General features: G+C 33.2%; 2 protein-coding genes across 2 annotated transcripts in view; both read left to right on the top strand.

Moving 5' to 3' along the window:
- Positions 1 to 1635: 1635 nt before the first annotated feature.
- On the top strand, positions 1636 to 15198 carry LOC106068562 (ubiquitin carboxyl-terminal hydrolase 3-like). Its single transcript, XM_013227974.2, has 17 exons — positions 1636 to 2045; positions 4282 to 4345; positions 5116 to 5270; positions 6563 to 6623; positions 6870 to 6959; positions 8333 to 8443; positions 8542 to 8635; positions 8729 to 8820; positions 8926 to 9039; positions 9178 to 9291; positions 9439 to 9659; positions 9914 to 9994; positions 10102 to 10220; positions 10486 to 10605; positions 11763 to 11836; positions 11942 to 11982; positions 12890 to 15198. The coding sequence occupies exons 3-17, from the start codon at positions 5171 to 5173 to the stop codon at positions 13123 to 13125; spliced, it is 1668 nt and encodes a 555-aa protein (XP_013083428.1). The 5' UTR covers positions 1636 to 2045; positions 4282 to 4345; positions 5116 to 5170; the 3' UTR covers positions 13126 to 15198.
- An 8720-nt stretch (positions 15199 to 23918) lies between these two features.
- LOC106068563 (tumor necrosis factor alpha-induced protein 8-like) overlaps positions 23919 to 27462 on the top strand; it is a 34781-nt gene continuing 31237 nt past the window's right edge. The window contains exon 1 of the mRNA XM_056017307.1: positions 23919 to 24340. The gene's annotated coding sequence lies outside the window, so the exon portion shown is untranslated. The remainder of the gene's footprint in view (positions 24341 to 27462) is intronic.

Genomic DNA, 27462 nt, shown 5'->3' on the forward strand with positions numbered 1-27462 from the left:
AATTTAGTGATTTTACTAAAGGTGTTACTCTAGTCTAATGTGAATATTCGTTTGGTATGAATCGCACTGCTCTATTTTGTGTCTGTTCCTGTTTCTGAATCTTTTCTTGAGTTGAGGGGTCCTCCTTGCTGCCATTCTCTTCTGCCCTGCAGAAGGTCTGGGCTGGGAAATAATGATCATTATTTCTTAAGGAACATCTGAAACATATAAAACATAAAAGAAACTTAAAACAATACTTCACACTGCCCTCTCTTGTTAGTTAAAAAAAAAACCTGCTTTAAGGAGCTACTATCTTCTACCAAACAAGTCCCCAGGTGGTGGATAGGTTAAGACCTTAGATCTAAGGACAAAAGAAAAGGTATTACATCCTTATGTGCTTAGGTTTTTTATTCTGACTATTGGAGGAATGAAGGAGGAGTGTTTTGGGGGCTTATAATATATATTACAGGTTGGAAAACATTATTCAGGTCAGAATTAACAACAAGGCCGTCTTCATTTCTCTATTCTTTGGCCTTTTTCAATGGCAAGCCTGTCTATTCTTTGATGATAATATCGCTTCTGCCAACTGCCTCTTCTATTTTTCCTGGTACTGTTCCCTGAAGAAATGTCTTTGTGAATGAGACCATGACCAGGGAGCGCATCAGTCTGATTTTAGTGTCGAGGGCTACACATATGCCTTTATCTTTCCAACTCAAGTGCTGCTGTGGACTGTGCAATTCTGGTCAGTAGTTCACGTTTAGTTCCTTCCTTTAGCTGAGACGATAGTTCCTAGGTATTTGAAATTACTGAGACACATCAGCCGTTCACTTCCAATACGTCCTTTTCATCCATGTTGGCATTAGTCATAATTTTAGTTGTTTTTATTTTGGTATTTATTTGCTTACTTACAGGTATATAAAAAGAATGCGTACGAAAAGAAGGGTCGGCGTACGAAAAGAAGGGTCGGGGATATAAATTGTGAAAAAGGATCCAGCACTCATTATTACTAAATATAGATCTATAATTTAGACCTACGAGCTTAATGTGCGTGCGAGAGAGGGGGGGTATAATATGTATATTTTGCAGGTATTTCATTTAAACTTCACTGAAGGATACGAAGAAAAAAAAAGGGGGGGGGGGCTATGTAAAATATAAACCAACTTTTTTTTTTTTAATTTTCATCGTAGCTTTTCGAAGCACGCGAGTCACATTTAGTGGAGCGTGAAAACGAACGTTTGTTCTTAATATTAGATCTAGTCAGGTCTGTATAGATTAGTATAGAGAAAATGTATATCAAATAGCCCTAATTTAAGCAAAAAAGTGGAATATGAAGCTGTTAGTAGATCTACATTTAATTTTTGACAGAATAGACACAAAGCTCGATTAAGGTTTTGAAAATTACTGGAACTTTTTAATCAGAGTCAATAACTGTTGGCCTATTCTATTTAACAAGATTTTAAAAACATTTTTTTACTATTGCAGAGTAGTGCCCTTTCTTCTCTCCATGCTCTATCCTTTTTTTTTTTTTTAATTGACCTTGACACATTAACCTTAAAGCAGTGTCAAAAAGTAGTTCTAATATGTGTATGTAAATTCTACGCAGAAACTTAATCGATTTACTTTGTATTCTTAATAAGTAATAAATACAATTGTTAGTTACAACAATTTTACATTACATTGTCTATTCTTGTAGAATAATGATTTAAAAGGTGTAGGAATTTTCAAAATATGTGACCTCCCAAAAGTTCTTAGTCTTTATTGCCATATAAACTGCTAAATAGGTTATACTTACAAATGAAATTTTATTACTGTCTTCTGAACTTAAAAAAAAAAATATGCGTCTATTTGTACTGAAAAATAAAAAAAAACACATTAACTAAGCGTATGGAGTGAATAATTTGTACTGTTAATTTATGCATGCATAATACTGCTTTTTGTGGTTGTAAAGGAGAAATCTGGCAAAGCTGAGTGGGTCATTCATGTCTGTCTACTGGTAAAAATTGAGGCAAAGTCTTCGCTCAAGACAACAAAAAAAGACCGATGAAAAATGTTTAGAAATTATCTATGTTAGTATAGAAATCAGTTAAAGTGTGTTTGTTGCAACCATTTATCTATTTTTCATCACACAATTCTGCAGCCGAGATCTAGAAAAATATCTAGATCGTTATACAATAACCACAATGAATGCTGCTCATGAATCATTATAAATATAAAATTAAAAATATCATAATCATTCATGATAATGCAGGACTCAGTCAAGTCAAGTACTGTAGTGTCAGTGTTGTGTGTATAGTCTAGTTATACTATATAGTATATAGTAATACTTATACACTCTAGTCAGAGTAGACTTGAGTCAGTAGTAGATCTAAAGCATAGTCCTAGATTTAGACTTTAGACCTAGTAATTAGTTACTAGTATATTATTCTATATAAATATATTTTTAATATATCTATACTCTATACTATAATACTAATAATAGTGTCTCTATAATTTAGAGTTATAGTTATAGACAAAGACTACTATCTAGTAACTACTAAATGAGTAGTACTAGACTAGAGTTGTAGAGTAGAGTTATACTAGTTATAGACAATATAGTTATTATACTAATTATAGTCATAGTCTGATTAGTCATACTATAACTTAGTATAACTATACTAGACTATAGACATTAAGACATGTCACATACATCTAGTGACCAATCTAGTCAATCTAGATCTAAAATCTAACTTGTACTAAAGTTAACTAAAGACTAAAGCTTAAGTTGTAACTAAATAGTCATACTACTCATCTTAGTATTCTAATCTGTGAGGTGTGTATGGAGTATGTATGAGTCTCACTTATATTTAGAATCTAGACTAGTTTAGATCTGAGAGTTTTCTAAATTTTAGTTTCTAGTTATCTAGATCTAGTAGACTATACTTAACTTGCATTTATAATCTTCTATATAGATATTATTATTATAGATCCTAGTAAACTATTATACTATAAATACTACAATACTGACTAGTCAATTTATACTAATACTATTATTATACTATTTCTATACTAGTAAACCCTTGTTTCCCAAACTTGTGTTCCGCGGAACACTTCACTAGTAACTAGTAGGTCTGAAACGGTGTTCAATGAACTACTGGAATAATTAACAAGTAGGCCACCAAGTGAATTAATCTCTAAAAAAATAAGCAAAAGGTTTCGCTTAATATTCAGAATGTGCAAAGTGTTCCTAAGGGAAAAATTTGGGAAATACTGTAGTAGACCAACACTACAGTCTATTATAATATAGATCTATCTATATTTAATTTCATAAATAAATCAATATTTTTCCAATTACTCATTTAGAATCTACTTCTGTTACTATTCAGATCTAAATCTAGTATAAGACAATAAGATAAAAGACAGCTATTAATCTATTAATTTAATGACTTTTTTAACCCAGTTCTTTCAAGTCAAGGGCCCATTCCTTTTAATACCTTCATTGTCCTGTAGAAATCTAGTAATTTTGAAGTTAAAGCAATGCTTTCTTTAAGTTCAATTTGTGATGTGTGCAATCTTCTAGTTTTCACTCTCACCACAATTTCCATTTAATAAACTTAAACATACTATTTAAGTCATTTTACTCTCATACTTAGTTTATAATAGCTAGACTGTATTATGTATATGTCTGATTTACGGGCATGACATGGCCTAATTTGTACAGATGTGCCAAAAACCTAAAATACAAATACTTGTCTGATTTGGTGTGCTCTGTCAACTGTCATGACGATGGTCCAGAGTTCATAACTCAGATTTGGGCTAGAACATAACCTTCCCTTCAATTCTGAAGGAAAATCTGAAACTTACAAGTCAAGAAGTAATTTACAAATTAGATGTTTAATTTATTTTTAATGTCACACTTTATTGTGTTAAATCCACTAAGTTCTTGGCCAAAAAATCTGTTTTTTAACATTAAAATGTATGAGTAACAAGAGAAAAGTAGTAAAATAAAAAAAAAACTTAAAAAAAACAACAACAAAGCTTATCTAAGGAGAACTCTAAACTTTCAACCATATCTCTCAATAATGTAGAGACTTTCCCTTATTTGATATCAAACCAAAAAGAATTAATTGACTAATTTGTTAATTTTTAAAATTGATTCATGTTTTGTTAGATACATTAAATAGTTGTTTCAAACCTGATCGGAGAATGGGTGTGGGAAAAATATAACATGTACAAACTTTTAACCAGACAGAGTTGATATTTTGTAAATATATGTCATTTAATGGTAATCTGAGAATATTTTTCATTATTAATTTTTTTTTCTAGGTGTTTTTTCCAAAATGGCTTGAGTGCCATGTGTTTTTCTCTATCAGTTTTAGTTCTTTGTCAGGTAATTATTAATTAATTTTCTTTTTAGGTTTTGGTCAAAGATTTGTAAGTTACAGAAATGTTAAAAAAAAGATAAGATGAAAATAAATGAAAACATTTTTTTTTTGGCATAGAAATAATGACAATCTAATATTTAACTTCAAAGAATACAAAATGCAAGCTGCCAATTGCTTAAGAGAGGTAGAGAGGGTTCAAGTAATTTATTTCTTAGTTGAGGATTTAAGTGCCAGAATTCATCCTGGTCTTAACAAAAGAACAACTGATCTCAGCTGGATTAAGTAAAGACATTAGATTGTTGTGCTGGATATATAATACCTTTGTTAATTATTGGGCTAAAAACAGGTCTGCTTATCATCATCTGCCCTAAAAGAGGCACTCTATTTTCTCTTAAATCAAAAAAATGTTCACATTCTATGAAAAATCTCACATGATAAATGAACTGGCCATAAAATTTTCTCTTTTTTTATGTTTAGTATTAATATAAATTGTTTGCCATGTTTTACAAATAATAACTTACACAAATTATATTTACATATATATATTTATGATAAAGTATTATTTTTTTATTCCAAAATTATTTAAACTAAAGTCTGTTAAGAAAAAAAAGAAAACTGCACCATTGTTACAATTATGGATTTTTGTTTTTCATTTCCTCTAAGTATCTAACCTAAGTTCTTGTGTATGTCATACTATGAATCAATTTTCCTTTTAATTTTTTGAGAATTTGTATTAAAGTTTACTGAAATATGATTGCATTCAATTTTAAAACAGAACATTTTCATTGGCAACTAACTGGAATAAAACAAAGTTAAAAATTTAGCCTCTAATGGAGTGTCCACATTTGGAGGACAGTGCTAGAATCATATTAGATGCTCCAACATTCAGTAAAGACAGTATAGGAAACCCCACTGTATTTAAATGCACAGGTAAGGAATTTTCAGTTTACATTTATCTTTTTTGGATAGTTAACAATTCATAAAATGTAGTGGCTCCAAAAATAATTATTTATAAAATGACCAGTTTCATAATTATTTTTTTGTTATCAAACTTTATCAAAATGTAGAAGCACTCCCATAAGCAGTATCCTTTAAAAAAAAGAAGCCAGTCTGCATTTGACACACAAAAAAGCATTTTATAAATGTTTTCATATAGTCTATACAATATTCACAATATATATGACATTTACCTTCCCATTTTCCCTTCACAAGATATCACCTTTGCAGACTAACATATTTGATATGAAATTAGAATTCTCATGGGTAGAGTTTTTGTTTTCAGAATTTGAATACTTTGATTACTTTCTCTTTTAGACAAATTAGGTTGGGCTTGTAATAATAGTTTTTGATTAGGATCTATTAGTTTTTCTTACAAGTGCATTCTGCACTGTTACTCAAAATACCTAGTAGGTGTTATAATAAATGAAAAACTGTCATGGAATTGATGAAACTATCAAAAAATCAAACAAAGCATTAGGGTTTATTTCTATAAATCAAATAAGAACATAAAACTAAAATGTTATAATTTAACCTTGGTTAGGCCAATAATAGAATATGCATCCTCTGTTTGGGACCCCTCAACTCAAGAAAACAAGAAACTGGAACAGACACAAAATAGAGCAGTGAGATTCATAACAAATGAATATTCATATTTGACTAGAGTAAGACCTTAAGTAAAATCACTAAATTTAGAAAGCCTTCAGGAGAGAAGACTCAAAAGTAAAGTAACAGTTATACATAAAACACTGAGCCATAATCTTCAAATACAAAAACAAAATCTAATAAAATACTCAGAAAGACACAAAGATAAAGGCACATTCCTTGCTCCATATGCTAGGACAAATTTGTACAAATGCTTGTACTTCCCTAGTGCTATTAGAGCATGGAATGGGTTGCCTGAGCTAGTTTTTTTGAAGTATTGTCTGTATTATATAAGATCAAGGTACTGAATAAATTTCAAGCAACATTGTTGGTTAATTCTGTTTTATGTTTTTGGTTTGTCCCCTGATGGAAAAGCTTTTTTTTTTAATAACTGTCATGATTAATTCCAAAAAAAAAAACAACTAAAGATATCGAAAGTGCAATTTTATCCTAACCTTCTACATTCCCCAAAATAGATGCAAGGGTTACTAAGTCTTCTGAAAGTGTATAATATTATATACTAATTTATTATGCTCATTTAAACTTTTTGAATGAACACTTCTTAATATATACTTTTCTAGCTTGCCACACAGAGGAAAGTCCATGGATTTGTTTGACTTGTGGAGAAATAAACTGTGGGAGGTACCTACTGATGTAGTTAATTATTTTAAATGATTGTTTCTCATTGACAGTTAATACAATTTAGGATACAAAACAATGTATTTGTTGACATCACAGAAAGAAAAAAAAAGAAAAACCCTGCAAAATAGTTTTTTCACATCAATTGTAAATATACTTTTGAAAAAAAAAATTATTTAAAAAAACTATTTTTTAACTTGCCTAATAATATCATCCTTCACCTAATTAATATTCATCATCGTCACTTAGGTATATCAAAGGTCATGCCAAAGAACACCATGAAAGCTTCACAGAACTGCATGCAGTGTGTATGGATTGTCATAACTTGATGGCTTTTTGGTAATGGTCCATTAAAAATATTAGTTTATCCTAATGCTTGGTTTTATTGACTCATTTTATTGTATGAATACAAGTGTGGGATCATTAATGAAATGTCCAATGTTCCTCTTTAGCCTGTCTGCTATTTCAAATTGAGATAACCATGCTAGACTAATAAATAAGGTGAAAGCGCAGTGCAAAAATAGATTTTGTAAAAATTCTCTTCTAAAGAAAAAAGATATAAAATGCAAAAGCTTAAATAAAAATACTGTATACTCACAACTCATCTATTAATAAAAGGGTACAAACATTTGTTTTAATGAAAGGGGTGATGATTAAAAATTTTAATTCAAGATCCAAATTTCTTAATACCACAAAGATACTAAACTTTTTATAGGTGTATTAGGTAAATGGTGGGCACTAAGTCTAAATTGTGCTAAAAACCCAAAAGATCAAATAAATATTAGGTAAATGGCATACAAAATTACAATTTTCTGTGATAGTTCATGGACTTTTTTTTTTTTAGTTGATATACAGCGCAAGCTAGCTATATATATTTCTTTAACTTTTTGTTATGAAATGCTTAAAAAAGTGTAATATTTGACAAAAGCAATACCATCCTTAACTAAAAGACCAAAATGCATCTAAAACTGCAGACATCGTTTCTAAAAACTCATGTAAGAGAACTATCTGGAATAACTTGTGCCATTTCTTCACATGGAGTTGAGGTTACTGCTATGTTGCAAAGGTATCAAAAGCAGCATATTGCATCCAGTTATGTGGCAGTGACACTTAAGTGTTACATCATGTCTTGTGATAGCAAGTCACATTCTGCAGCTGTGAAAAGTTCTGACATGATACCTATGTCCTGAAAGAAATTCCATGTCCTGGAACAAAGGGAAAATGCCAAAACTTTTGACTGATAGATTTCAAGGCAAAAGCTGTTTATTAGTTGTTTTTGTTCTTATTAGAAAATGTCAGGCAAGACCACATATAAACTTACTTTTTAAAAATTTCTTTTTAATGTCACATCACTTGGTGACAATAGAGCTGTTGCTATAACCAGAAACTATTATTTGTATTTGTAATCTAGCTCATATTAATTGATAAACTTTTATTTTAAGTCTAATGTGCTCAACAATTTATTGGCTAAACATGTTTTGAAATTTGTAAAAGGTTATTATTATTTATTACATAAAAGCAAAGCTTCTTTTTTACATGCAGACTAAAATGTGTGTCCTTCCCTGCCTTAAAGTATGCATTGTAGCAAAAATAAAGTTGAACAATTAAGCCTAGTTTAAGGACAACAATAATTTAGCAAAAATTGTTTTGAAAAATAATGGCATTCAATTCTAAGAAACTTATTTTAAACTTGTCATCAATTTGTTTTCCAGTTATAAATGTGATGATTTTGTAATAAACGATACAAACTTTGGCCATCTGGAAAAACTTAGAAAGCTATATGAATCTTTAACACAAATCCCAGAAACCCCAAAACAAGAAAGGTAATTTTTACTATATTTTAAAAAGTATTTAATTTAATATTTAGACTTATTTGTTTGTCTTTAAAATATTTTGTATTAATTTTATATGATCCTTACAGTTGCAGTAGTCAAGTTCCATCAAATAAAAAAATTCATAGACGTGATTCAACTGATTCTTTAGAAAATGAAAGAAATCACAAGAAACGACATAGGGTTAGTACAATGAAATTATCAAAGTCTTGGGTTCCATTCCTATTCAGTTATTTTTCATTATTTTTATTTTTTAATTTTGTTTTGCATTTTTAGGATAATCATTATAAGCAGCGTCGTCCTAGAACATCTGGACTGCGTAATTTAGGGAATACTTGTTTTATGAATGCAGTTCTTCAGTCTTTAAGGTACAGTAAACAAAAATATTTTCATATCCACTTTGTTTCAAATTATAAATCCAGACATCCAAGTTTCAATGTTTTTCTTACATGATTTATGTTACTTTTCTCCAGTAACATTCAGGAGTTTTGTGGCTACATAAAGCAGCTCCCATCATTAGAAGACAAAATACTTAAAGCCAAAAAAATTCAAATTTCCAAAAAAACAAGAGATTCTGGCGAGGATGTGTAAGTTAATTATTATTCTTATAATTATAATTTTTAAAAAAAATTCATCTTTATCCACTGCAAAATCATATTAAGAAACTAACACTCTCTACTTATTAATGAACAACTTTTAAAAACAAACTGCATTTATATATTCAGTCTGCTGGTTGAAGAACTTAGAAAAACACTGGTAGCGCTGTGGCAAGGAACTAAAGGAGCTATCTCTCCTGAATCTCTTTTCTCTGTTATTTGGAAAGTGGTGCCACGATTCAGGTATTTTATTCAAAGATTATTTAAACTAAGCAAACAAACCTTTGAAATATATGCAATTTGTAGAAAAAAAAATGTGTAAGTCATTCCAACAATTTTAATGAATAATTTTACTTGTGTAGTTAAAAATCATTCAATTGTGTTTTGTAGAGGTTACCAGCAACAAGATGCTCATGAATTTATGCGCTACTTGCTGGACAGACTTCACATTGAACTTTTGGAACTGTTGCCATATCCAAATAACAATTCTCCATATATTGGACCAAAAGGAAAAAGCACAATTGTTACTGCTATATTTGGTGGTCTACTTCAGAGTGAGGTGAATTGTCTTATATGTGGGATGGAGTCCAAAAAGCATGACCCTTTCCTTGGTTAGTGATGGTTTTTTTTTTTTTTGTTTTTTTTTACATTATCTTATTGTTCCTTTACAGTAGATTTTAATGTCCTGTGCTTTTCCATCTGTTAAATTTGTGTTTGTGGGGAAAATAAACAATAAAAGTAACAAATAACCAGTACATCAGCAATTAATATTGTGAAGAAGAAAAGGATTTGCTTTATAGTATACAGATGTATAAAAGTATCAATCTTGATTTTATTTCTTTAGTTGTATGTTTATTGTTTTCAGATCTTTCACTTGATATTCCTGCTCAGTTTTCCAGCCGGCTAACCAAGCCTAAAGATGGTGAACCAATTTGCACATTATCTGGTAAATGAGTGCTTTATTTTGCTTTTGTAAAAAAAAAAAATTTATATTTAAATGCAAGTTTGAACTAGATCTTTTCACAAAAGTTCCATTCAACATTTATGTTGCAGACTGTCTTTCTAGTTTTACTGATGTGGAAGAGTTAGAAGATTCTGAACTCTACATGTGTAACAACTGCAAACAAAAACAGCGTTCTACAAAAAAATTTTGGATAAGAAGACTGCCAAATGTAAGCTTATAAAACATTAAAATTGGTAAATAATGAGCATAGAAATTCAAATAATTATTGATTTAAAAAAATGGAAATAAAAACATGAGATAATTAATCTCATTACATAATCTAATAGGTTCACCCATTATAACTCAAAACAGACTATATAAATTTAAAAAAAAAAGTGATGTTTTGCCAAAAAATTTGTTAATTTAAAATATAGTGTACACATTTATTTTTTGTACTCCAGTTTCTTTAAATGCTTCATTTTTTTATTTTTCAGGTTCTTTGTTTACATTTGAAACGTTTTCGCTGGAGCATGTTTTGTCGTTTAAAAGTAGAAACTTTTGTTGAATTCCCCATTCAAGCTTTAGATATGAACACTTATGTACTTAACAATTTGGTGAGTTATTGTTGTTTTGTATGTCAGTGTATTTTCTATAGCTTTAACCTGGAGGGTAGAATTTAAACTTATTACTGATAGTATAATTCTTTGTAAAGTAATTTCATAAGCTCAGCAAAGTTTGGATTTTTTTGTTTACTAATTTAAGCCCAACAATAAGTTTATTGTGTTAAATGAGTTCATTTATTGAGTCAGTAAAAGTGAGACTTGATGCTCAAGTCTCAAGTGATTTTAGCTTATTGGAAGCAAAGTCTGCCTAGAATACTGACACTGCTTTACAGACTGATAGCCATAATATAGCTATACCTAATTTTTAATTTGTGTCTGTAGTGATGCTTAACTAATCTTTCCATTTTCTCCACATATTGTACAATTTGGAGGGAAAAAATTTACATGTATCAAACATTTTCGTGTCAAAAGTTTTAATGTAAACTCAGTTAATATAAATCTTTTCAAAATGAACATTCTTTTATTTATCAAGGTCTACAAGTCTGTCACTGTATTTGATTAAACTCAAACCAAGTGATGCACCTAGCTTACTACTTTATTAGAACACCACTCTAAGACTCCAGATATTTATGATCATTAGATAAATAAATTGGGAAAGACAGCACATTCTGACACTGCCATTTGTCCCACCATCACTTAGGCAAAGTCCACTTTTTCTTCAATCATTATCTTTCACTACCCCAACCTCACAGTGACAATCCCTCCAACTCATTCTAGATCCATCCTTCACTGTCTGGTTAACTTTCATGACTTCCAGCTTTTAAGGTTCTAGATTCAGGTTATTTATAAATTACTTCCTCCTTGTTTAGATTCTAATTCTAGTGCAATGTAACATTACACCCTGACTAAGACAATGAAAGAGTCTTTATTTTACACATTTTTCATTCTTAAATCTAATTAGAACAGAACCAAAACGGCCTGCTTCAGACTAACGTATGTCATTCACTGTGCAATGGGGGAAAAAAATCAAAAGAATGTCACCTAAATGGGGGGGGGGGGGGGAAATTGTCTAGGATCCATTTGCTTTAGGAGAGAAAGTGCTAAATTATTTTCATCGTAGTCAGTCTAGTATTGTGTATTTTGCACTAAAAGTTCAGGTTTTTAGTTGCATACATTACTAACATTGTATGAGTATTATTTTTTTTTAGCATGAAACGAGAGGAAGTTTTTCAGGAAGTAACTTGTATGATCTGGCTGCTGTTATAGTTCATCATGGATCAGGGTGAGTTAAAATTGAACATTCATTTGATTGTTTACAGAAATGTTTTTATGGTTATAATTCTATGTGTCTTAAGGATTTATTTTAACTGAATCTGTTTCTCTTCAGGGCGGGATCAGGTCATTATACAGCTTATGCTACTCATGAAGGTATGTAACTTCTTTCACTACTTAATCATGACTAAGAAATATTTTTTGTATACAGCCAATGATAAACAAGTGTGCCCAATTCACTGATTCTCCCACTTGGGGTGGACACAAAATAAAATTGAACCTGTTATTACTTACCTTGGATCAAAACCACAGTTGTTAAGTTGACCAAAAAACTTTTTTTTGTTTTTTATTCTCAATTTTGACCTTGACCCTATCAAAAGACTTCCTTCCATTTTTAAGCAGTATTGAAATTGAGTGAGTGTGTAACTTTCAGTAACATTGTCTGACCTTTAACTTGCTTTTGTATACATTGTATAAAAGTGAATTCATGTTAAGGGGTGGTACTTAGGATTCACATGTGAGTTGATAGCAGCAGCTGAACTTTCTGATGCTGCTTTCACGTATTTAATACATGTCCAAAGGAATGTATGAGGGAGTGTGTTCTTGTGGGCCTTTTTATTATCATTGTTATAAGTAAGAAGACAAAAAAAGGGGGGTGTTTATGACAAAATAAACAATATCCTGTGGATAATGATACTTTAATTACATATAGAGTAAGTAAAAGAAAGTTTCTTGTTGGCTCTTTCATGTGTAGTGGTTTGATGTCAAATGAAACAAGTCATTCAATGGTAACAATGATGATATTTAGATTTGAAGGTAAATGTAGAAGTAAATGATGAAATCAGTTGGAGTAAAAGGAGGCTACAGGCAGTGAGTGACAAAATGTAGAATTTCCATATAGGCTGTGTGGGGGGTATTTATTATTTGGTACTTAACATGAATGATGGTAAGATCTTGATTTTTTTTAAAATTTTTGTGGATACCATTTTTTTTTATTCAAGTACTAATTTAAAATTATTGAATTCATTCAAATCTTAAACATTTCATTATCTTTCTGCTCCAGGTCAGTGGTACCATTTCAATGACAGCACTGTTACAGCCTGCGATGTGGACACTGTCATGAGGTGCAAAGCCTATATTTTATTTTATGTGCGCAGAGAAATTAGGCTTCCTGACAGTCTCTGTGCCAGAACACACAGCAGTTTAAATAGACATAACAATCATTTGTCAGGGTCCAATTCAGAAGTCAATGACAATCATAGAATGAACAAATTGTTACCCAATGCCAAGCCCAAGTGAAGTGACTATGTCTTTTACAACTACAAAATACTTTGGTTGTGCAAAGTGATTTCAAAAAATACACTGGCGTATCTGGATGTAGGACTTGATTGCTGTTGACATTTTTTTCCCTGAATGTTAGATGTTTTTGTATTTTGTGCAAAACAGAATGATCCCATATATTTATTAAGTCTTTTTTTTTTTTTTTTTTTTTTTTTTTTTGTTATTTCTTTCTATCCTTTTCCTATTTTTTTCCAGTCTAAAACAAACTTATGGAAAGTATTGCAAAAAATTGTTGGTAGATTGTGAATCTTGTCATTCCTTTCAATCACTGGTTGACTGAATCAATGCTCTCACGAACATTCGTCCATAACCTTGAGAAACTATTTATGAAGACTGATCAAAAGAAAATGGATGGGATGAAACTTTAATGTAATGGTTTGATTAGTCTAGACATTTTGAAAAGTCAAGTTGAAAATGTGAGCATGTTTTGACATTTAAGTTTCTCTTAGCTTGCACATTTTCATCATACATTTTTTTTCCTCTCTTTACATTAAATGAAGCAAAAAAAGAAAACTCTGTAAAACTTTGAATACTTGCAGCTGTTCCTTTTTAAATTTGGGTATAATTTTTTTGCTACATTAAAGCTTTGTGTTTGATTTAAATTACAAAATTAAAAATTCATTCATGTCAGTGCATTTCTGTCAAATGTTGTTATGCTCATTATTTGTAATGGTGCTAGCTTTGTCAGATATAATTCCTTGAAAATGTTTTCAGGATAGTAGTTTTTTTTTTTTTTAAGCAATTTTTTTTTTAATGAAAAACAAATGCCACTTCAAAGCAAAACATTACACAGATTTGTTTAGGTTTTTATTAATATTTGCTTCTAAAGTTGTCTATAAATTAGTTATCAAGATCTCAAATTTTTTGTTCTTTTATCATCACCACCACTCCTTAATTGTATTCTGTTTACTTTGAAGAGTCATACTCAAAAGGTGTAATTATAGACTATTATTTAGTCATAAATTCATCTTGTTTTTTTTAATGAGGCAATCGAAACCATAAGTCAGGCATTTCTTTCTCTAGATTTATTTTTAGATTACTTGAGTCGGATGTAGTTTATTTTCTCAAGAGGGCTCTCTTTTGTAATAAATGAGGCATTTGTTCAAGAAAGTTTTAAGATCAATACACATTCACATGTTCATTTTCTTGTAGTTCATGTTAAATACTTTCAACTTTACTTAGCCCTTCATTTCCCAGGCTGATTCAGGCAACCTGTTCTAGCATTGCTTTTAGATACACAATAAACAAATTAACCTCCTAGAATTCAGTTACTTTGAGAATGTAAATATGAAAATTGTTTTTGTATAGAAACTAGAAGCAGTGGATCAAATTATCATTTTAATTTAATGCTTAACATATACTATGAATGGTATGAAAATAACAGAATCTAGTAACATTAAGTAAAATGTAGAACTTACAAAGTGCAGCAACATTTTTTTGTCCAAATTGTGTGGAATACCTTGCAGATAGGATAGGGGAGATAACACTAAATCTTAAAAGTGACTATTCCTGTACATATCACTTATATGTAAAATGAACTGTCTAAAAATTTGTGACTTCTGTAAAATCTTTAACACTGTGAATTTTAAACTAGACTAGATCTATTAAGTTAAAATGGTTTCTTACAGATAAATCCAGATATATATTCATGTCATTCCACCTTTTATTTTCTGTTACTTCCCTTGTACCCATTTCACGACAGTCAAAAGAACAAAATGTAACATTGTAAATTTTTTGTATTACATTGTCTGCTTCTTGAATTATTCCACCACCATCAGTGTTCAGCATTTGGTATGTGTGGTGTACACAAGCCTGTTCAATAACAACAGATGAAAGGTGTGCAAATGTTGAGTTCTATCACACAACAGATGTATGGTATTCTGTGACTTGTACATATGTTGAGTTGGATCATGGATTGAATTACTTGTTGTCATTGCCTGTGTTGTTGTTAACTTTTTTTTTCTGCAATTTGAAAAGTGCTTATGATATTAAAAAAAAAAAAGTAGGGAATTTAAAAAAAAATAACACTAATTTTGTTTGACTTTCATTTCGTATTTGTGATGAGCTATAAGAAGTGTTGGCTAATCCAGATACTATTTATTATGTTTTTGTTTTTTTTTTAAGTAGGGGGGTGGACCTGAGAGCTGCCAAATGTCTTAAGTCATAGGGATTTTGTCTTTGAAATATAAAAATAATATACAAAACTATAAGGACTGATTGTATAGGGTGGTGAAACAAATGGTAGGTTTAGCAGAGTCTTTTTCATCTATGCATAGTAGCAAGCCGCTTACTATAAACCACCCACTGTATAACCAACAATCTTAGATACACATTCGTTTTATTTAGTAGAAAAAAGGAGTAACACGAGTTTAACCTACAAGCAATATTTCAGTTGACTGAAACTAAAGAGAAGTAACATTCCGGTACGGTAGCTAGACAGTGAATAACTTAAGGGCTGGTGCTCCTTGCGCAAAATAGTTTGCATATGCTTTGATTTAATCTATAGTAGTGTTTTTGGTATAGAGTACTTAACTTGTTAAATCTTCTGTCCTAAAGTGTCTCCAGTGATTTTGACTAATGGCTAAACTAAGACTTACTGCCAGCCTGATAGCACATGATGCGCCCTGACCAGGCCTCACAGTGGTGAACGCTTCCCGGTCATGAACTATTATAGTTCTGTGCAATACAGGCCATTTTCTTACTGATTCATATGTTGCATGGTTCAAGCCAAAGTAAAACCTCGTGGTGCCCCTGTTGCGCAGAGAAAGATGAAACCATCTCATACTCTTGTCGAAGTTCCGTTTTGACAGGCCAGGAAAGCATTTTTGATCTTGAACTGTATGATTACATACGTGCATTGTTTACTACCGCTGGGTATTGGTCCAGGGCTTTAACGCCAAAGGGATGGAGCCCATTGAGACAACGGCGTTTGATGAAGACGATGGTGACCTCCGTTTCAGATTTGGTGGTATATTACTGAATAGTGTTAGGCTGAAGTTAACAGGGCCGGCCCTAGCAATTGCGAGGCCCTATGCGAAACGGATTGCGCGGGGCCTAGTCTGGGGTAGGGATAAGCATAATGTCAAAATTAAGATTATTTTAGTTAGAAAATACTTTCGTCTTTGCAATAAATTTTTAATAAATGAAAGCCCGCAATGCTGTTTTTATTTATTGGCACTCCAAAAATGACAATATCGTCCATTTTCAGGAGATTTCAAGGAGTTTTTCGTATATTTTGCCTTTTCATGAGATTTCCTAAAAATCTGGAAGCCGTGGAAACCCTGTAATTCTATAAAAGTTATAATGATTTAATTTAATAATTTACACTTACAATTAGCGCGGGGCCTATGAAAGAGCGGGGCCCACTGCGACCGCATAGGTTGCAGTAGGCTAAGACCAGCCCTGGAAGTTAAAAACACATTTAGGCCTACCCTCGTGAGAGATGCCCCTCGCTGATTATGGGGCAGTGGCCCTGTTTCTACCTGGTTAAAAGGTTCGAGAAACACCCCTCTATGAACCGTTGACCCGGGAAAGGATGAGGAATAGGCTCTTCACCGACCCCTCTGTCTGAAGGTCCCCATCAACTAGATGATCATTTAATCACATCCATTTGTTCATGGGTCAAAGTACCTTAAGCCAACGCAATGGGTTCCCCCGACCAATGCGAGGCCGGGCCCACGATGGGACACGTCATATTCCTATAATGTACCATTGCGTTCTTTGGGAAGGCCATCACCACCCATATGACCCCCGCTGGGGAACGGTGCAATGGATGCGGACTGGGTAGTAAGCCTTTCTCACATCCTCACGCCCTTACATTTTGGATGAACGAAACTTTAGCTTAGTTACCTACACTGGCGGATCCAGGGGGTGGGGGCGGTAGGGGCGATCGCCCCCCCCCTCGGCCGACCGGGGGGGGGGGCGGACGAATTATAGTATAGAATTCACACAATTTGTATGCGAATTTATTACTTATGTTAATAATATATACTAATTATTTATATTTCAACCTATTTTTAGATTATTTCGCCCCCCCCCCTTTCTAGTATTTTGGCCGATTAGGTAGGGTCGGGAGGGGGCGATGGCATCAATCCGCCCCCCCCCCACCATAAACTTTCGAGTGGGGGGGACGGTCCTATTTATTTGTAGAAATCACAGCTTGCTAACAGAATCAATTAAATATCTTGTTATTGGTATTTTAACCGGTCTTTATATAATTTCGTTCACCTGTTGGCCGATTGGAAGGCGAAGAGAAAATACCTCCACCGCCCTTCCCATCTTTGAGTGGGGGGGGGGGCGGTCCTACTTTTATGGAGAAATCATAGTATGTGAACAAAATTAGTCGAATATAATATAAACAGGTGGAAGAGCGATACATGCAATCCCCTTCCCCCCATCGGACAAATCAATACTTTTTCTTTTTGTATTATAGTAAGAAATTACAAAAATCTGTCACTAATATAATTTATATATTTCTATAAAGTAAATTCTTATATCGAGTCGCCCAACCTCTATTCTTTAATGCAAAATGCAATCAATAGCAGAAATTATAAAAAGGAGCGAGAATTAATCGTTTTCATTTTACCGCCCTTCCCCTTTCCAGACAGAGTTTGTGTAATTTGACATGAATGTATCATAACTATTTTAAGAAAGACTTTGCTTTGGAAAAGTTTTAATTCAAACGAAATTTTTCAATATAACAGTCACGGTTGAGATTAGTTCAAAAGCCAGATAATCTTTTCCTAGTCGACTTTTTCCAACCTTTACTCTATCTCATATTTTTCTAGTTAAATAAATTTAGGACTATAACTCACAATTTATTCTAGAATTTTATTGAATATTATTAATCGAATTTTTTTCTTTCGGCGGCGATCTTCAAACCTTAATCTAAGTATGTGGGGTATCTAATCTTTTCAAAGAACAAATCGGTTGTATTTGCAATGTATTAAGGGTTTATAAATTCATATTAGAATATTTTTCTCATTATTCAAAAGGCACTTTATAATAGAATGAATAATGAGCTGTAGGTCAGGAGAATGCGTTACTGAAGTGAGGAATGCCAGAAAACGCTTTTAGCGTCGAGGCTTCGCCCCGAACCCCACTGATAAATAATGAGCTGTAGATGTCAGAAGAATGCGTTTCTGCAGTGAAAAATGCAAGAAAACGCTTTTGGCGTCGGGGCTTCGCCCCGAACCCCACTTAAGAAGCTTACAGCGCTCTCCCTGACCCCCAAGCTTGCAAGAGAAAGACTGTTTTTTTTCTTCTGTTTTTTTTTGCTGAAGATTGAGAAACAGTCTTATTTTGTACGCACGTTTATGCATAGGGTTAGGGTTTGGAAAAAAATCGCCCCCCCCCACTCGAAAGTTCTGGATCCGCCAGTGGTTACCTAATTAGTGTTGGCAGTCCTTTCATATATAGTCTATAAGAAAAACAAAGCTAATACAAAAGCTAAAATGGAGGTCTATGATGCATGCATTTTGAGTATGGGCTACATACGCAAAGCAGGAGTGAAATCTTAATTCATTTCATTTGCGGGTGTCTATGATGGATTCTGAAAATCACATGGCAAGATAAAGTGTGTAACACTAGGATACTGTAAAAGTTCTTCAAAGTATTTTCACATGTACGCTGTATGAAGGATGAGCGTGTTCCTCAAAACATTCTCTACAGTCAACTTGGGTTGGCACATTAAAAAAAATCCCTTCCCCCGACATCAAAGCAGTGGACATCGATATTGAAAAACATAGCCTTAGACCGAATTATGTGGAGCGATGTTGTGACAAAGAATGCTATGGACAGTGAAAAAGCGATGACCTCAGCTTTGGAAGTAAAATGGTTCGATCATCAACCATCTTTACCTGCGTTGTATTTTGGACGGGAATGTCAGTCTCCAGCTCTACAGTTACCTGAAAAGTGTCCAATGAGAGACTAACACAACAAAATAATTAATGGTCTAACTCAAGTCGAATGTGATTAATTTTTTTTTTTATAGATCTAACAGTGCTTGCAAGTTGCAAGGAACATTTCCCGAATCAACAATTCAGCCTACAATCAACACTGTAAGTTGTAGCGCAGCGAACACGGCCTGAAGCAGTAGGCCTACAAGTCTTTTTTTTTTTCCAAGTGACGGTCTTGGCCCAAACTTCCCGCAGGACGGCGTCGGACAGTCAGGCGGACACTGTTAGAACCCGGGACCATTTAAACGGCAACCCAGGCAGCCATCCTTTAGATCAGCGGTTCTCAACCTTTTATGCTCGGCGACCCCTTTTTACAATCCCCCACTCTGTCGCGACCCCCCCCCCCCAACCGTGACCTCCGTGACGAAGGCGCCGCCCCCACACACAGATACAGCAACAGAGGAATTAGACAATAACAATTCATATTTTCGATGGTCTTAGGCGACCCCTGGCAAATCGTTATTCGACCCCCTAAGGGGTCGCGACCCATAGGTTGAGAACCCCTGCTTTAGATACTATGTCCAGGAACGGACTATGTGTCAAAATCGGCGTGAGTGTTTATATACGATCCGGCCCACATGTATATGTCATTTGGTGAGAATTGTACTATTTATTTAACATATCCTCAAATTATTAATATAAACTTTGATAATGTATCTAAAGATGGGTTTAGGTAACTTAATAAATGTGTACAAGTAGAGGTCTACGTAGTCTGGTTAGATAATGTAAGGACTTTCGAACCTATTTGGTAGCCTACTGAGTAAAATATACCACTTGAAACTGGAACTTTTTTGTCGTCAAAAAAATCATGCTCCCCTAAAGGCCTACATTAACATATACATGTGCATGATATTCACATAGTAAAAAAAAAAAGTAAAGTTCCCCTTTCAGACCTTGTGGTCTATAGGCAGATGATGTAAAGGTCATCTATTTTTGTGGCCTACGGTTTACGAGGGTGTCATGTGGCCAACACAAAAACCAACCGCCTTTACTTTCCCCAACTAATGTCAGGTACCCGTTAGAGCTGGGTGGCCTCAGAGGCGCCCAAAGATCCCGAAATAAAAATCCCAGTCTTCGTCAAGATTTGAGCCCGGGACCCCCGTTTAGAAGCTCTACCGCTCAGCCACCGCGCCTCCTATGATATTCACATACGTCTTGTGAAATCCCTATCAACGAATTATCCGCTGCCACATCTTTAAGGATTGAATGGATTACTTGTGGAAGCTTTTTATCAACAGCCTTCAACATGAAATCTTCCAAGTGTGTCGTGATACTTCTCAGTCTATTCTTAACAAATTTTTAACATGCAGTGACTTCTTTCACAAACCCCATGTGTACATGACAGCATAATAACAAGAAACACTCCTGTCAATAAATTTTACATTTTTAAAAGTATGTGTCTATAACAGCCACAATAGAATCATTTGCATATTCTCCTTGCATATTAATCCTTACTTCTTTCGTCTGCCCATAGTCTGCCCAGTAAACCCTAACCCTAAACCTAACACTTAGCATAAACGGGCGTACAGCATATGTATTTTTTGAAATCACTTTGCACAACCAAAGTATTTTGTAGTTGTAAAAGACATAGTCACTTCACTTGGGCTTGGCATTGGGTAACAATTTGTTCAATTTGTTACATATCAATGCGTAGCTTATATTATATAGATATTCAATTAATTATGTTCACAAACTATGATTTCTCCATAAAAATAGGACCCCCCCACACACACACACACACTCAGAGGGTTTAGGTGGGAAAGGGCAGTAGAGGTATTCGCCCCCCCCCCCCTCCAATCGGCCAACAGGGAAACAATGTAATATAAAGATCGGTTAAAACACCAAAAAACACGTTTTAATCATATATATATATATATTTAATTGATTCTGTTAGCAACCTGTGATTTCTACAAATAAATTGGGCCGCCCGGCGCCCCCCTCCCACACACTCAATAGTTTATGGGGGGGGGGGCGGCATAGATGTCGTCGGTCCCTCCCGACGCCACAAAATCGGGCAACATACTAGAGGTGGGGGCGAAATAATCTAAAAACAGGTTGTAATATAAATAATTAGTATATATTATTAAGATTTATTCCAAATTCACACCAACGTGAACTCAATATCTTTATAAGAAATATAAGCTTATTATATGTTGCTTGTTATTTCGTTTTGTGTGTAGAAAGAATGGGGCCTACTAGAAGCACTGTATACGAATGTAGCCTAGGCTATTGCATTATTTCTGAAAATGCTTTAGATTAGTAGGCCTGTAGAAGAGTCTGTAAAAGATCTTTATTTGAAATCACGAAGCTCAGATAGCCCATTTAAGAGAATATAGGGCCTATAAAATATTTAACAATCTAATACGAGCCTTGATGGCATCCATGCGGTCCTTTCGGTGGTCCTACCGGCCCACTGGGCATTCGCCCGGTTGCCCATATAGCCAGTCCGCCCCTGCCCTGACTTTGAAAACGCCGGACTTCAATTTTAGTAACTCGCGCACACACACACACCCGAGAAAAAGAGAGAGAACGGGAAAGAAAAGTTTATCTCATCTCCTCTTTTTGGAAAAGGGCAGGAATTAAGAAGTGCATGCCTATTTAAGATAACACTACATTTCACTTTAAAATTCTATTCAAAATAGTTAATTCAGTCAATATACAGAACAGATTGTTGCCTGGTCGTGCGGTTTGCGCGCTGGACTATCGTTCGGATTTACCGATGGTCCCGGGTTCAAACCCTGTCCGCTCCCATCCCCCGTCGTCCTGCGGGAGGTTTGGACTAGGAAGTAAATTATCTTCAACTCTGAAGGAACATTCGAAACATGTAAAACATTTTACAAACAAACAACTCATGGGCGTAGCCAGGATTTTTTTTCGGGGAGGGTTGGGGGGGGGGGGGAAATCCCCCCCCTGGACACCCCCCCCCCCGCGGAAAAAAAATATATGTGTGTGTGTGTACATAATTAATCTTTATTACATTCTGACCCTTTCGGAAGACGTTCATTGTTTATTGTAGACTCCCCGCCCTTGCTAGCAAGGGGGTCTGGGGGAGTTCGCAGCGCTCCCCCAGCGCGGGGCAAAGCCCCGCCGCCGAGCACTATTTCTGGTATTAAAATCCAACAAAATGCATATTCTGAGGTATCTACAGTGCATTATGTTGCTATTAAAAAGTTTTATTTCAAAAACCTAATGTGCTATTCATACTGACTTAGACCCTCTCGCGCCGTTCGGCGCATTTTCCGGCAAGCTGTTTCCGCAACTCTTATTTTGCGTAATTCATTTTGTGTGAGAACATGTCCCGCAAAACCTCATGCGACGCTCTGTCACAACCTTACTAAGGATTCGACTCCCAGTTCGGCATATGATTTCTTTGATTTAGACCCGATCTCTATGACTGACTCCTAAAATCTGTCTTAGTCATCTTTGTTGAGACACATTTAATGATTTTCAACAGAAGACTATTCACACTTTAATAATGGAGCCCAAGCCACTGGTAGAAATTTGTAACCTTTCTTGACTACGCTCTTGGAATTACATGCCTGTATTTCGCTTTAGATTTTATATAGAAAAGGAAAGTTTTTTCGTCAAATCATCTGTTGAGGGGTTTTAAACTAAGAAATCTCTGGAGTTTTTTTGTTTTGTTTTTAATTCAAAACCCCATTTAGCTACGATCATAGAATTTGGTGACTGTAGTTTGCTTTAAAATAATATTGAAGAGAGAGGTTTTCACCTCTGGAGGAGGGGAATTTTAACTCAAAACCCCTTTGGCTACGCTCATAGATTTTATAGTGTGTAATTTGCTTTTTTTTTTTATATTGAAGAGGTACTTTTTAGCTTCAAACCCCAACTGGAAGGGAGGGGGGTTAAACTCAAAACCCCTTTGGCTACGCTCATAGAATTTTGAGTGTGTAATTTGCTTTTTTTATATTGAAGATGGGGTTTATCGTAAATTTTGGAAGGGGTTTTAAAATCAAAATCTTCCTCAACTGTGCTGTTGGAATTTGGGGATTGTTGTTTGCATTTTTTTTGTTTTGTTTTATAGAAGAGGGGAATTTAACTGCAAAAACCACTGGTAGGGGGTTTAAAATTCAAAACCCCCTGTAGGGGGGGTTTAAACTCAAAGCCCCCTGGTAGAGGGATTTGTATCTCAAAACCCCCTGAAAGGGTTTTTTTAAATCTTAAATCTCAAAACCCCCTGGTAGGGGGATTTAAACTCAAAACCCCCTGGTAGAGGGTTTTTAACTCAAAACTGCCTCGGCTGTGCTGTGGTAAGTGATGATTTAGTATTAAAATCTCACCTAAAATAAACAAAATGAAAGCAAAAATCAGTCACTTAATTCCGTTCCCCCCCCCTGCGGGGGGGGGATTTCATTTCGGGGGGGGGTTTGAACCCCAAGAACCCCCCCCTGGCTACGCCCATGAAACAACTAGATCTATTATTATTTTGGTACATCGTTTATCAAAGGAAAAAGAAATGTTAAAGATATAGACTATAGATCTAGATCTAGAATTCAAGATAGTTACTGAACATATTGCCAGTTTGACAATAAATTTGCCAACATTAACATTTGATTAATACGCATAGGGATTTTTTTTGTTAAGTACCTGTCGGCACGCATCATGTTAATTTGCAAAAAATGAAAGTTAAATAATTTATTAAAACGATGTAGATCTGTCTAAAGCATCTAGATACACCCAAAAACAATACTTAATAGAAAATATAACATTTAAATTACAAGAAAAGGACTTAAAATATCTAAATTTTGAAAAATAACTTTTCCTGGCAAAAGAAGTTCATGTTTCTAAAACAAAACTTCCTGAAAGAATTATTATTTATAGATCTAGATATCTAGAATCTAGATCTATATAAAGACTATTTGTAGATCTAGATCTATTGATATTATTTATGATAGACCTGTATAGATCTAGATTGAAGATTCTAGATCTACGTAACATACACATCATATACTAAGACTAGATTTCAAGATCTAGTCACGAGAATCACCGCTTACAGTTACTACACACTTCACACTCACAGTGACAATCCACAGGTGACAGGACGAGTCAGTGACAGTGACTTAGATCTACTTTTAATCAACTTAATTTAATGAAGTGATTACAGTCAGTTACACACTTACATTAGTTACATACAGCAGACTGAGTAGAATAATAATAATATAGATCTAGATCTATATAAGGATAATAAAGTTATAAAGGTAAGATTCACCATTCAACTAATCAGTAATCAGATTCAGTGTATATGTTATTATGTATCATATTTTTTTAAGCATATTTATTAATTATTTATCATGATAATCATGTCTCATGATCATCACATTATACTTTAATTATAATTAAACTTAAAGCCATTAAAGGTTACAATGTTGAATGTAATACAATGGCTGGCACTGTCACTAGAATGACTAGATTTAGATCTAATCTTAGAATGACTAGATCTAGAATATTCTAGATCGTGATCTGATTTTCAATTGGTAACCAATTAATTATTAAATCTATTCTATAGTCACTATAGATCTAATATTCTAGATAATAAGATATTATACTCAAATATAGAATCTAGATCTAGAGTGATTCTAGAGTAAAGTTGCCTTTTGTTATAAATGTAAATACCATATCAGACATCTCACCATATTTTTATCAATGCTTGTCTTTACTTTACAGAAATATTGTGGTAGTAAAGTGTGCGATCCATTTTTCTAATTTTTTTTACATTTAGTTTTGTATTCCTATGCTAGATCGTTTTTCTAATAGGTGATTAAGTACACTGGTATGAAGCATCCTTTTTGGAGCTCATACACATGAATGGGGGTGCTTCGGTACTAAGGCTGTTGACGGATACCCCATGATGCATATAACTTATAAGCCATGCAGGACCTACATGTTTGGCTTCAGGATTGAAAGGAAAACATGTATATTACACTTTCCTTGCTTTCCATTGATTTGGAGTTATAGGGGGTGTTCGATAAGGTGTATAATATTTTAGAAAAAGCTACAATATTATATATCGAACACAAATTTATTTTAATTGTTTATGTATTTTTACGCAATGTTTTCTTTAATGTTCAGAGCGAAAATAAGCATAAATTTTTAGTATAGACTAAAAGACAACAAAACACTTATAAAATTATAAATACATGCTTATTAAACAATATTTTCACAAATTTATAATGCATTTTTTGTAGAAATATATTTTTTTCTATATCATTACTTCCCTTTCCCCCCAAAAATAAATATATTTTTTTCTATATCATTACTTCCCTTTCCCCCCAAAAATAATTTATATTGAGTATCTATTCCTTCCATTGCAAAATCTATTTATCAAATAGCATTGATCATGCCTAAATTTTAAACTACCACTGTGACACATGTGTATGGCAATTAGTCATTTCTTTTGCACACGAAAGTTCACATCATGATTGACCAGAAATTACAATACCTGAAATGAAAGAATTAGATGATTAAAACGTTTTTTAAATACATTTTGTCTGATATGGTTTACAAGGCGTTCGATATCATTGTTAGGGAAAAAATTTTGTCTGATGGGGTATACTTACCCCACCCCTCTTTGACATCAGATTTTATTTTCACTTTACTCTAGAATTCTAGATGATAATCTCTATTGACAAAAGTATTGAGTCTCTATTGATCACTATTGTGACTAGATTTCACTAGATCTATATCTAGACTCTAGCTTGGACTAGCTAGATTTAGTTAAGATCTAGTTATAGTTTGAAAAGTCTAAGACAGTTCTAGATCTAGTTTCTAGATCTAGAATTTACACTTGACTTGACTTATGACTACACTCACACTCATTTTAACTTTATAATTTAAATTAATCATATCCTAATCTTATAAATTAGATATATATAATCATTCAAATCATTGATAATATAGTCAATCTAAAGAAGCACTAGACTATTTAGACAAATTTAGAGAACAATCATCAACAGTATAATAGAATGATAAATCATTTAACATTATGATATGGTTACACTTCACTTTTTAGAGTTACACTTTCACTGTGACTAGATTAAGATATCTAGTATATATATATATATATATATATATATATATATATATATATATATACTCTGCCCGTGGGATTAATCTGGCCCGCTGAAAAATTTAATCCAGCATGCCACATGCTTTGTAACAATGAATTTTTAAAATATCACTCGCAATGAAAAAGTTTAAGATCTTAACGGAAATATTGGAGTAATATTGCAAAAATTTTAATGTTTTATATGCAGTTGCATCTGGTGATTTGAAATTAGCAGGAACGTAGAAAACCAAGTTTCGGTGTACTTTAAAAAATGTTATTCAAAAAAGCACTGTTGAGTTACAATTTGTTGTTTCACAGTAGGGCTAATAAATGAAAGATGGAACATTTTGACTTTTACATTATATCCAATAAAATGTTACTACATTGTTTCAAAATGTTGTGGTTTTAATAATAGTGTGCTGTTTTCTTCAGTTGTTTAGCACGAAAATATTATTGACAATATCGGAATCATTTTAAAGTTTTTAACAACAAATTTTTTCTATAAAATTTGCTTATCAGCTAGTGGCTAAAAAAAAAAAAGGGTAAATTCACAGACTGATGTGTAGGACGTAATTATCTTCTTTTTTGAAGTAACGTCTGTATTATATAAGATAAGATAAGACAGGCTTAGGAATTATGAAGATTACTTAACCACTTGAAGGACAATTAGAAAAAAAAAAAGATTTTTACTTCTATATATACCTTTTAGTGTGGATCATGAAGTAGTGAAAACTGATCATCATCTTTAATTCATTATAATAAGAATTTCAATGTTCCAAAACCCTAGAGTTCTGCAGGGGCTTGTCAATTTACCAGTTTTCCAAATTTAATATAACATGTTCAGAGAATTTAAATGCAATGACTGCATCTTCATATATTTTTGAGAGCAGGTTTTTTTTTCTTTTCAGTAATGAAACTTTTAAAAAATCCTCAGATGACTTTTTGAATAAATAGGAGCACAATTTAAACCGAATTATTACAAACTATAATATTATTGAGCTTATTATTAATATTATTTGTTAACAGCACAATATAAATTAAATTATTATTATTTTTTTTTTTTTTTAGAAATGAACTAATATTCATTACCTGGCTTATAATTATTAAAAAAATTTTCGTATCATTAAATCTAAAACTAATAAATTTCTCCAGTTTTTTTTTTTTATAAAAAATATTATGGGGCGCCATAATTTTTAATTTAAGTATTTGGCCCTCTCCTAAAAAAGTGTACCCATCCCTGGTGTAGATGATGGTAATCTGAGTAATCATGTCTCT

Source organism: Biomphalaria glabrata, chromosome 1 (assembly GCF_947242115.1).
Source record: "Biomphalaria glabrata chromosome 1, xgBioGlab47.1, whole genome shotgun sequence".
Taxonomy (NCBI): domain Eukaryota; kingdom Metazoa; phylum Mollusca; class Gastropoda; family Planorbidae; genus Biomphalaria; species Biomphalaria glabrata.

Coding starts and splice junctions, on each gene's coding strand:
- LOC106068562 (XM_013227974.2), top strand. CDS start 5,171: ATGGAGTGTCCACATTTGGAGGACAGTGCTAGAATCATATTAGATGCT. Junction 8,821..8,925: donor GCAGTTCTTCAGTCTTTAAG/GTACAGTAAACA, acceptor ACTTTTCTCCAG/TAACATTCAGGAGTTTTGTG. Junction 9,040..9,177: donor AGAGATTCTGGCGAGGATGT/GTAAGTTAATTA, acceptor TTATATATTCAG/TCTGCTGGTTGAAGAACTTA.